This window comes from Cetorhinus maximus, chromosome 17 (genome assembly GCF_964194155.1).
Source record: "Cetorhinus maximus chromosome 17, sCetMax3.hap1.1, whole genome shotgun sequence".
NCBI lineage: Eukaryota > Metazoa > Chordata > Chondrichthyes > Lamniformes > Cetorhinidae > Cetorhinus > Cetorhinus maximus.
The window spans coordinates 12,163,978-12,176,235 of NC_135895.1; the positions used below are offsets into that span (position 1 = coordinate 12,163,978).

The 12,258-nt window shown below is 42.9% G+C and overlaps 1 protein-coding gene across 4 annotated transcripts in view; it reads right to left on the minus strand.

Annotated features, from left to right (window-relative positions):
- Positions 1-12,258, minus strand: part of nexn (nexilin (F actin binding protein)) — a 64,474-nt gene that overhangs the window by 5,974 nt on the left and 46,242 nt on the right. For 2 of the 4 annotated variants that reach the window (XM_078560708.1, XM_078560705.1), the window contains 3 exons: positions 7,156-7,224; positions 5,962-6,165; positions 4,936-5,157 (listed from right to left, as the gene is read on the minus strand). In XM_078560708.1, the coding sequence (XP_078416834.1) occupies positions 4,936-5,157; positions 5,962-6,165; positions 7,156-7,224 (495 nt within the window). The remainder of the gene's footprint in view (positions 1-4,935; positions 5,158-5,961; positions 6,166-7,155; positions 7,225-12,258) is intronic. The other 2 variants (XM_078560706.1, XM_078560707.1) reach the window with 1 other exon arrangement.

Genomic DNA, 12,258 nt, shown 5'->3' on the forward strand with positions numbered 1-12,258 from the left:
AAGGATCTAGGTCATCTCCTATTTCTCATCTACATGCTACCCCTCAGTAACATCTGAAAAAGCAAAGGTTTTACATTTGCTGATGACACCTAGCTCCACCTTATCACTACCACTACTTCTCAACCCCCTCAATTGATTCGTCATGCCACTTGTCCAACATTCATCCCAGGACAAACAGAAATTTCCAGAAAGATTAGGAAGGCCAAAGCCATTGGCTGGAATTTTCTGTCCCCTCCTGCTGTTTGGATCTTCTAGTCCAGCTGTTGTAAACGGACGTTTGGCTCGTTGCGTTTTCCAGCCCCACCACTGCAACAGGGCTGGAAAATTCCGCCCATTGTCTTTGCTTTTGCTTCCCATGACAAGCTCCATTCCACTGCATTGTATTCCATGCTCAAGTGCCTGAGGCCGAACTAGGCTGCCCACAACCTTGGCATCCCATTTGATCCTGAGATGAGTTTGAAACTGCAAATCCGCTCCATCATCTATACCACCCATTCCCAACATTGTAACAATTCCCATCTCCTCTGTCTTAATTAATTTGCTGCTGCTGAACTTCTCACCTTTATTACCTCTAGACTTGATTATTTCAATCCTTTCCTGGCTATGGTCTCCCATTTCCACACTACATAAACGTTCAAAACTGTCCATATCATGATATGCATCAAGTCCAATTTACACCTCATTCCTGTGCTCACTGGTCACGGGTTAAACAATGTCTCGATTTTAAGACTTTCATTCGTATTTTCGAATTCTCCCGTAGCTCTCCCCACCACCATCTCTGTAAACTCCTCCAGCCCCACAACCCTGAGAGACCTCTGCACTCCTCCGATTCTGACCTCTTGCTCATTCCCGATTTTTGGTCCGCAAGGCGGTTCAGCTGGAATTCCTTCTCTGACTCGCCACCTTTTTGTTCCTTTAAGCCACTCATTAAAATCTACCTCTTTGGCCAAGTTTGTGGTCACCTGTCCTAATATCTCTTCCTGTAGCTTGGTGTCTCTAAATTTTGTTTCATAATGTTCCTGTGAAGCACCTTGGTGTGCTGATGCTGCTATATAAATGCAAGTTGTTGTACTGAAGTGTCAAACCTGGATTATATGCTCAGGTCTCTGGTGCAGGACTGAAATGACAACTTTCTGACTCTAAGGTGAGAGTGCTATCACTGAGCTACAGTTAACATCAAATTATTAATGAGATGAACGTAATCCAGTCCTTGGTGCTCAAATAGAATAGGCCCCCCAACCTCTCTGACGAAGCTTTTGGGCACCTTTCCCAATATCGCACTTCCCCCTTGATGAGAAATCTATGGCAATAGGGCTTTTTGCAGAGTGGATCACTGCACTGCTGGATGGGTGGATGGTTTATCTTAGAAACCAGGGTGACTTTGGTACATTAGGTCTTAAGAGTGCTCCATTTCTAACAAAACACACCCCATCCTGACTCGGAATTGTATCGCCATTCCATCGCTGTCTCTGGGTCAAAATCCTGGAACCCCCTCACTAACAGCACTGTGGGTGTACCTACATCACAGACTGCAGCAGGTCAAGAAGACGGCTCAGCATCACCTTCTGGAGGGCAATAAGGAATGGGTGATAAATGCTGGCCTAGCCAGCAATGCCCACATTCCATGAATGAATAAAAACCGTCTGCATAAAAATGGCATAATTACAATTCAAAGTTTGCAAGGAACTGAAGTGTATTTCACTACCTAGTTGTCACCAAAGCTGATGCACAAGCACTGGGACAGGAGGTAGATCCTTCTGTCCCCTCGTGCCAATTCCACCATTCAATTAGATCATATGCCAATTCCATTTATCTGCCTTTGATCGACATGCCTTGATAAAATAATAATAAAAAAATCAAACTCACTCAAATTCCCAATGACCAGCAGTTCACAGCCTTTTGGGGGAGAGTATTTAGATTTCTGCTACACATGGTGTTGGGAGAAAGTGATTCCTACTTTCACTGATGAATGGCCAAATGCAGTATTAGCATTACTAATTAATTTTAAAGATGTAACTCTTTTTCCAAATTCCCCCACAAGATTGACTTATCCCATTCCCCTACTCTATTCCTGTCGCCCCATAAGTTTATTTCTCTCAAGTGCCCATCTAGTTTCCTTTCGAAATCATCGATTCTCTCCGCTTCCACCACTGTCTTGTCAGTGATTTCTCAGTCAACACCACTCTTTTTTAAAAAAAGCTTTCTCACATTCCCCCTGCATCTGTTGCTCAAAACCTGTTTCCTAGTCCTTGTATCATCAGCTTCTCTTTGTCTACTTTATCTAAGCCCGCCACACTCTTATGCACCTCTATCAAATCTCCCCTCAACCTCCTTTGCTCTTGGAGAACAAATCCAGCTCCTCCAACCTAACCTTGCTGCTAAAATCCCTCGCCCCCGGAACCATTCTGGTAAATCTCCACTTCACCCTCGCATCCTCCCTGAGGTGTGGTGACCAGAACTGGACACAATGCTCTAGTTAGTTGTCTCTCAGAAGCCACTGGCCATCTATATGTGAAGGATAGCTTTTACGAAAAAAGTGAGGTGTTCTTCGCACCAACCCGACCCATTTCTTCCTTTCTCAGAATCACGATACAAATTTGAGCTAAAAGCTTTCATATTCCTGTTACTGAGAAATGATGCTACCCAGTGGTGGGGAATGGAAACTGCTGTGTATCCCACACCAGGCAGCACACACAATTCAATCACTTACTTTTTCCATTCACCCAGACCTGGATGTTGGAGCCAGTATTTGTTTTAGTCTTTTGAAATAACCTGAATAATTAGAAGGTCATTTAAACCATTACTACAGTGACTGAATTTGAATTAAAACCACAGCCAATTGAACAATTCTTTGAACTTAACTTGAGGTCCCAATAAGTCTGATTTTGATTGTCAGAATTTAACTCTCTGTGCTGCTGGAGGATGCAATGGCCACGAATGAAAGACTGGCATTTCTGTAGCGCTTTTCGCAATCTCGCAATGTCCCAAAAAAATTACAGCCGATGAAGTACTTTTCAAACGGAGTCACCGTTATAATATCAGGAAATGAGATAGCCGATTTGCACACAGGATGGCCCCATAAAAAACACCAGTGAGGTAGGAGATCATCTGATTTTGTGATGTTGGATGGGGGAAAAATATTGGCCAAGACACTGGGATGAACTCCCCTGCTCCTCTTCAACCCTGGTGCTGTGGGATCTTTTACATCCACCTCTGAGTGCAGACAGAGCATTGATTTAACATTTCATCTGAAAACCAGCACCTCAGACAGTGCAGCACTCCCTCCATCCTGTACCGGAGTGCCAGCCAAGGTTTTGTGCTCAAGCGTCTGAGGTGGGGCTCGAGTCCACAACCTTCTGACTCGGAGGCACAAGTGCTGCCCACTAAACCCCAGCCACACCTTAAAAATGATAAAATTACTCCACTAACAATACAGAAAAGGGAAATCTTCATTTCAACAGCTCCATATCCTATCAAAATGATGAATTCTTTAAAAAAAATGCAGTGGCGTATGATGTTGGCAAATATGAGAGGCATTCTGCACCCTCAAAGAACAGTGACCAGTTAACCTGGTCATGTTAACTGAAGGAGGATGGTTGTGGTTGTTGGCAGTCAATCATCTCAGTTCCAGGACATCATTGCAGGAGTTCCTCAGGATAGTGTCCTAAGCCCAACCATCTTCAGCCGCTTCATCAATGACCTTCCTTACATCATAAGGTCAGAAGTAGAGATGTTCGCTGATGCTTGCACCATGTTCAGCACCATTCATGACTCCTCAAATACTGAAGCAGTCCATGTCCAAATGCAGCAAGACCTTGACAACATCCAGGCTTGGGCTGACAAGTGGCAAGTAACATTCACATCACACAAGTGCCAGGCAATGACCATATACAACAAGAGAGAACCTAACCAATGCCTCATGACATTCAATGGCATTACCATAGCTGAATCCCCCACTATCAACATCCTGGGGGTTAACATTGACCAGAAACTGAACTGGACTAGCCATATAAATACTGTGGCTATATAAATACTGTGGCTACAAGAGCAGAGGTTAGGAATCCTGCAGCAAGTCACTCACCTCCTGACTCCCCAAAGCTTGTCCACCATCTATAAGGCACAAGTCAGGAGTGTGTTGGAATACTCTCAACTTATCTGGATGAGTGCAGCTTCAACAACACCCAAGAAGCTTGACACCATCCAGGACAACGCAGCCGCTTGATTGGCACCCCATCCACAAACACACTCTCTCTCCACCACCGACAAACAATGGCACCAGTGTGTACCTTCTACAAGATGCACTACAGCAACTCTCCAAGGCTCCTTAGACAGCACCTTCCAAACCCATGACCACTACCATGTAGAAGGACAAGGGCAGCAGACACATGGGAACACTACCACCTGGAAGTTCCCCTCCAAGCCACATACCATCATGACTTGGAAAAATATCGCCGTTCCTTCACTGTCACTGGGTCAAAATGTTGGAATTCCCTCCCTAACAGCACTGTAGGTGAACCTATACCACATGGACTGCAGTGGTTCAAGAAGCCACCTCACCACCACCTTCTCAAGGGCAATTAGGGGTGGGCAATAAATGCTAGCCCAGCCAGCGAAGCCCACATCCCATAAATGATTTTTTAAAAAAGTGTTGGCTGGGACTCAAACAATTCTATCATCTTCAACTACTGCCCTGGGATCTTTAGACGGAACAGAGACAAGATCTCACTTTGATATCTCATTTTAGGTTCAGATGTTCATAGTATGCAGCACTGCTTAACTACCACAATGGTATCGCACCCACAATCTCTTGATGCAGAGACAGGAGTGCTATCAACTAAACCAAGAGAGCTGAGGACGAATAGAATTAGTCCTGAAATTTAAGGCACAAGACTCTTGTGATCAAGTCAACCAGTTTTCCACCAAAGGAAAGATTACCTCTCTGAATCGCTCAGATTCTCTTTCCTTTATCTCCAGGTCCTCCGCTCTCCTCTTGGCCCTTTCATCTTCAATCTTCTTCTGTATTTCCTCTTCCGATAGCTTACCAATCTTTTCAAACTTTGACTTTAAATTCTTGGCTTGAATGGAACCCGTTCTTTTTAGCCTCTTTAGCTCTTCATACTCCGTACTCACAACTTCAGTGCTCTCATTGATTTCATCCTGAAAGAAGTCAATTGCAGAGATTCAGGAACTAAGGTGGACATACATGACCAGAGGCTTTGACCCCCTATCCCCACCCCCTCCTCCCCATCTTCCCTTCCCCACCCCCCTTCCTCCTCTTCCTCATTGTAACATTGGCTTTTATTTTAACGACTCGATCATTCTCGGGATTGCAGTAAAGGCCAGTATTTATTGCTGGTCTTCAAATGCATGGCTTTTTTTGAAGGCCACTTCAGAGGAGAGTTAAGAGTTAACCAGACTGTGTAGGACTGGAGCCATATGTAGGTCAGACTGGTTAAAAACAGCAGGAATCCTTCCCTTAAGGATGCTAGCTTTAATTTGATAGCTTCACTGTCACTTGTACTGATACCAGCTTTTTATGTCCAGATTCTTTTTAAACTGAATTCAAATTCTCAAACTTCCATGGTGGATTTGAAATCACATTCTCTGGATCATTAGTCCAGGATTCTAGATTACTGGAGGGATAACATAATTGGCACACTACTATACTTTCAGCTGAGGGAGAAATATTCACCATGTCCACAAGAGGGCAGACAGGAGGCATGGTTTAATAACTCATCCAAAAGATGGTACCTGCAGCAGTGCAGCACTCCCTCAGTATTGTACTGGGAGGGTCAACCTAAATTTTGTGCCCAAGTTTCTGGAGTTGGACTTGAACTCTCAACCTCCTGAATCAGAAGCAAGCCTGTTCCCAATTGAGCCAACAGCCAAAGCTGGGTGTGCTCCAACCTGCCACTCAACTCTGTGCAAAACAAACCTTACCGCAAACTTTACCATACCCACCTCTCCCATTTCCTGTCGTTGTTGTTCAAATTCCTGTTTCTCCTGTTCTAGTTTCTGCCGTCGCTCCTGTTCTGTCCGTCTCTTCTCTTCCTCCATCTTTTGTTTCAAAAGCTCTTCAAAGTTGATTTCCAATTTGCGTGGGCTGTGCACATCATCAGAATCTGAAGACGTTTGTTTGGTGTCAGCTGGTTCATCATCAAATACCTGTTTTGGGGGAAAGGTGGGGGTGGCGGGAAAAGAGCAATCTTTGTCAAAACATTATCCCTCTCAAAAATTTGTAATATCTACTCATTGAGATACATGACTCTTTCCTGCTCACCCAAAGGCAAACTCTTGTTTGGCATCTAGTGAGTGTAGGTGGTTAAATATCAGGGATAATTAGGTCAAATATTAAGGATCGACCATACAATATTGAAGGTCTGTTTTGAAGTGTTGTATACGAAGAGAAGTATTACCCCTCCTTCATGAACAGAGTTACTCTCAGTGATGTACGGTCCCATAGCCATCAATACAACCTATGCGGCCATTCACAGCAAATGCCTGCATGTTACTTAATTGTAGCAGGAGCAATATAACTCGGGACTATCTTGTTCTCATCCACTGTATGCTTTATAGCACGGTTCTATAGCACAGCAGAACTGCGTAATCAACTGTGCAACTCTTTATTTCAGAACCAGAAATTAAACGGTACCTATGATCTCCTGAGGAAGGAAGATGAACGGGTGTTTGGAGAGGAATTTTCCAATATATTTTTTTTCCAATATATTTTTTCTTATTGGCCCGAGCCTTAAACTTTGTTTTTGTCTCTCCTGGGAGATTAAATAGCTGCAGGAGGTGGGAGGTGTTTGGGGTTGGATGTATCTGGTCCTGATGCTCCAGCCATCATCAGTGTGGTGCAGGCTTGGTGGAACAGCTGATCTTTTCGTGTCGGACACCTTGCAAAGCCAATTTGTGGACACTAATGCCTGCAAAAGTTTGCCCTTAGAATCTTTCTCCCTCCTGGATTCTCAACGTGCCCAGTTCACAATCGGCATTCACGGCAAATTTAAATCTAGGTGAGGTTTAAACCGTACTGAAAGTGGAAAGTGAGACGTGCCTTATGTGCAGGTGAGATACGCTAAAAGGAGGTGCTGGGGTTGGTGTTAACATTCTTGCTTATGCAGTATTTGTACTTTTTAATGAATTATGCCTTACTTCGTCAGGTCCATAATCCTCCTTGTGTGAACTTGCAAGCTCCTTCAGAATGCTATCCTGGTCTGGACTCTTAAAAAATAATTAGGACATTGGATAACTTTTAATAGCTGTAAATATCACTTCAATAATGGAACCACTAATGTCAAAGGAGTTATATTGTGGGATTATAAAAAAAAGATAAAATGTTACGATGGCTTCACTGACCGTAAACATGAAGATGTCTGGTTTCACAATACTGTTCCTGCAATGCTAGGGCAGTCAGAAGCAAGGCCCAAGCTTGGTTAGAAATGGTTGCTGTTCATTGTTTTCCCCAGTTGGTCAGCCTAACATCGCAAGCTTGCTCCACCATTTAATTAGATAAAGACTGACCTGTATCTTAACTTGGTTAATTCGCCTCGATTCCCTAAGCTGAGCAAAAATCTGCCAATCTCTGTTCTGAAATTTTTAATTGATCCCCAGCCTCAACAGCTTTTTGGAAAATGAGTCATAGATTTCCATCACGCTTTGTGCTTCCCGAATTCATTCCTGAATTGCCTGGATCTAACTTTAATTTTATGCCCCTCTTTGCTCTGGATTCTCTCACCAGAGGAAATTATTTCTCTCTATCCACCCTTTAATCATCTTAAAACTAACCTCAAGTCTAGTCTATCCAACCTTATCTCTTAATTTAACCTTTTTAAACCGGGCATCATTCTGGTGAATCTTCACTGCACTCGCCCTCTGTGACTAATATATCCTTCCTGAGATGCAGTGCCCAGAACTGAGTATATTACAAATTTTAAAGGAGGAATAATGTTTTGACAAAGATTGCCCTTTTCCTGCCTTGGATGAGGTCTAACCAGACCAGACCAGACCAGGCCAACCAGGTCTAACTGCCAAACCTTCATTAGCTAGCACCCTTGAGATAAAGAGACACTCAGAGTTGGACTATTTTCCATTTGCCTCTCCCTGACTTCAGTTGTCCTTAACATGTTCTAGAAAGCCTTTCCAGTATCACCCCATGCTTACCATAGAATCAGAGAATGGTACAGCACAGAAGCATTCCATTTGGCATGTCATGTCTGTGCTGACCCTCTGAAGGAGCCTAGTGCCACTCCCCTGCTTTTCCCTGCAGTCCTACAAATGTTTCCTTTTCAGATAATGATCCACTTCCCTTTTGAAAGCCTCACTTGACCCTGCCTCCACCACATTCTCAGGCAGTGTATTCCAGATCCTAACCACTTGCTTTGTGAAAAAGTTTTCCCTCATGTTAAATTAATTACCTTAAATCGGTGCCCTCTGGGTCTCAATTAATCCACCAATGGCAACAGTTTCTCCCCTATCTACTCTGTCCAGAACCCTCATGATTCTGAATACCTCTATCAAATATCTTCTCAACCTTCTCTTCTCCAAGGAAAATAGTCCCAACTTCTTCAATACTGCGAATGCTGGGAATCTGAAACGAAAACAGAAAATGCTGGAAAAACTCAGCTGGTCCAGCAGCATCTGGGGAGAGAGAAACAGAGCTAACATTTTGAGCCTGTATGATTCTTCTTCCACTCTGAGGAAGGGTCATGTGGACTCGAAACATTAACTCTGTTTCTCTCCCCACAGATGCTGCTAGGCTTGCTGAATTTTTCCAGCATTTTCTGTTTTCGTTCCCAACTTCTTCAATCTTTCTACGTAACTGAAGTTCCTCAACCGTTCCTGCAACCATTTGCAAGCCTGCAACTGTGAATCTCTTCTGCACCCTCTCGAATGCCTTCACATCCTTTCTAAAGCTTGGTGCCCAGAACTGGACGCCACACTCCAGTTGAGAATGAACCAGTGTTGTATACAGATTAAAGATAGCTTCCTTTTGATAAAGCCCAGGATACTGGATGCTTTATTAACCGCACTCTAAACCTGTCCTGCCACCAGCTATGATTTATGTACATATACACCCAGGCCCCTCTGCTCCTGCACCCCCTTTAGATTGTACCCTTCAATTTATATTGTATCTCTGTGTTCTTCCTACTAAAATGAATCACTTGAAAGTGACACTTCTCTGCATTAACTTTCATCTGCTACTTGTCCACCTATTCCACCAACCTGTCCATGTCCTTTTGAAGTTCTACACTATCCTCATCATGGTTCACAATGCTTCCAAGTTTCGTACCATCTGCAAATGTTGAAATTGTGCTCTGTACACCATAACCTAGTTCATTAATTAATATATATCAGGAAGAGCAAGGACTCTAACACTGACCCCTGGGGAACTCCACTATAAACCTTCCTCCAATCTGAAAAACAACTGTTCACTATTTGTTTCCTGTCACTCATCCAATTTCGTATCCACGTTGCTACTTTACCTATTATTCCATGAGCTCTAACTTTGCTGTCAAGTCTGTTGTGTGGCACTATATCAAATGCTTTTTGGTAGTCCGTGTACACCAGCATTACCCTCATCAACCCTCCCTATTACCTCAACAAAAGACTTAAGTTAGTGAAACACAGTTTTCCCTTAATAAATCTATGCTGGCTTTCCTTTATTAACCCGCACTTGCCCATGTGACTATTAATTTTGTCCCAAATTATCGTTTCTAAAAGTTTCCCCACCACCAAGGTTAAACTCACTGGTTTGTAGTCCCCTGACACCACCCGTGAGTCTAAGGAAGACTGGAAAATTATGGCCAGTGCCTCCGCAATTTCCACACTCAGTTCCCTCAGTATCCTTGGGGATGCATCTCATCTGATCCTGGTGCCTAATCAACTTTAAGTACAGACAGCCTATCCAATATCTCCTTCTTATCAATTTTAAAAGCTTGATATTTCCAAACCATTGATGGGCAATAAATGCTGGCCCAGCCAGCGACACCCACACCCTGTCAAAGAATACATTTTTTTTAAAACTACCTCCTCTTTCACCATGACCCGGGCAGCATCATCTTCCTTTGTAAAGACAGATGCAAAGTATTCATTTAATACCTCAACTATTCCCCTTGCTCCCATGCAGAAATCCCCTTTTTGGTCTCTAATCAGCTCTACTCCTTTTACCGATGTTTTCCTATTTATATGCCTATAGGAGACTTTTGGGCTCCCTCTGATGTTAGCTGCCAGTCTCTTCTCATACTCTCTTTGCTTTTCTAATTTGCCTTTTCAATTCTACTCTGAACCTCCTATATTCAGCTTGGTTCTTAATTGTCCTATCCACCTGATATTGGTCATAAGCACACTTTTTCTTCTCCAACTTAATCTTTATCTCGTCATCCATGGAGCTCTGGATTTGTTTGCTCTGCCTTTCCCCTTTCTACCTTGACTGCACCCGAAAACACACTCCTTGAAAGGCAGCCCACTGTTTAGTTACAGTTTTGCCTGCCAACATTTTAATTCTAATTTATCTGGATCAGATCCATTCCTACCCCATTTAAGTTGAATTTTCCCAAATTAATTATTCTTACTCCAGATTGTCCCTTCTCCTTTTCCACAGCTAATATAAACCTTATGATAAAATGATCACTGTTCCCTAAATGTTCCCCTACTGACACTTGATCCACTAGAAAATCTGGTTTTCTGATACTGTGTGTGAACGTCCAATGCCACGCAGATTTTTGATGGCTTATCAACCAAGATTTCTGTCTCAGCACACTAACATGATACGGGAGCGGCAGCATAGTGGTATTGTCAATGGGCTAGTGTTCTAGAGACCCAGGGTAATGCTCTGGGGATCCGAATTCAAATCCACCACAGCAGATGGTGAAGTTTGAATTCAGTAAAAATCTGGAATTAAAAGTCTGATGGTGACTATAAAACCATTGCTGATTGTCGTAAAAAGCCACCTGGTTCATTAATGCCCTTTAAAGCATTACCTGGACAGTGACTCCAGACCCACCAGCAATGTGGTTGACTCTCAAATGCCCCCTGAACAAGGGATGGGCAATAAATGCTGGCCTAGCCAGTGATGCCCACATCCCACGAACCAATGAAAAAAAGGCTTTTCTACTCCCTGTAATCATCAGTCTTAAGCTCTTAAACACGAGCTCGCTGTCATCAGGAGCAGATGATAAATAATTTGTTCCATAGTGTTTGCTGCTATCCATTATAAATGACATGCCATATCATAGAATACCAAGAAGAAATAATTGAAATTGACCTTCAGCCGTAGCACAGGCAACAGTGAATAGACTGCCTGACTTGGACCTTACCCAATTAACTCTTCAGGCTCCCCTCAATTCTTTCTGGAGCAAAAGAAGATAAGAACTTCTAAGAGAGGTCCATCTTGTACATGGCAATGGGGGGAGAAACATAACACATGGTCATGTTATGACAACAAAAATCTGTGGCCTTGTAATTACAGCATAGGAACATTTAACATGTCTGTGCTTCATCTGCCACCATCTCGCAGAGATGTCCAGCAAGAATGGAGATGATTGGCTAATTTCCCTGTCAATCATGCCTGGAGACTGCACTGCTTTGTGACTGGGATTGATTTTATGCACATAATTTGTGGGTAACTATCCTCTACTCACTGCATTTTGTGGGAAAAATAATTAATTTAGATACAAAGATACAAATTAGGAGCAGGAGTAGGCCACTCGGCCCCTCAAGTCTGCTCCGCCATTTAGTAAGATCATGGCTAACCTAATTGCAACCTCAACTCCACATCCCCACCTAACCCCGATAACCTTTTACCCCCTTGTTTATCAAGAACCTATCTACCTCTGCCTTAAAAATATTCAAAGACTCTGCTTCCACCATCTTTTGGGGAAGAGAGTCCCGCAGACTATTTCTATTAAGTAACTATTCTCCTCCACTCACTGCGTTCTGTGGGAGAAATAATTAATTTCTATTCCGTAAACTACCCTCCACTAAAAGCATTTTGCAGGAGAAATAATTAATTTATATGATGCTTTTTGAGGGAGAAAGAATTGATTTCTGTTATGTAACTATTCCCCACTGATTGCAAGAGTAATAATTCTCCTTTTATTGGGAGACTTTTCTGTAGTTTCAATTATGAGTTCAGTTTCCTGTAGTTTGTAGAGAATTGTTTTGTTTGCTGAAAAATAGACTGTTGCAATAAGTCCTACTGTAAATCCCACTCTGTCTCCAACTCATTGAATGGCATGGTGATGTTAAACCTCTCTC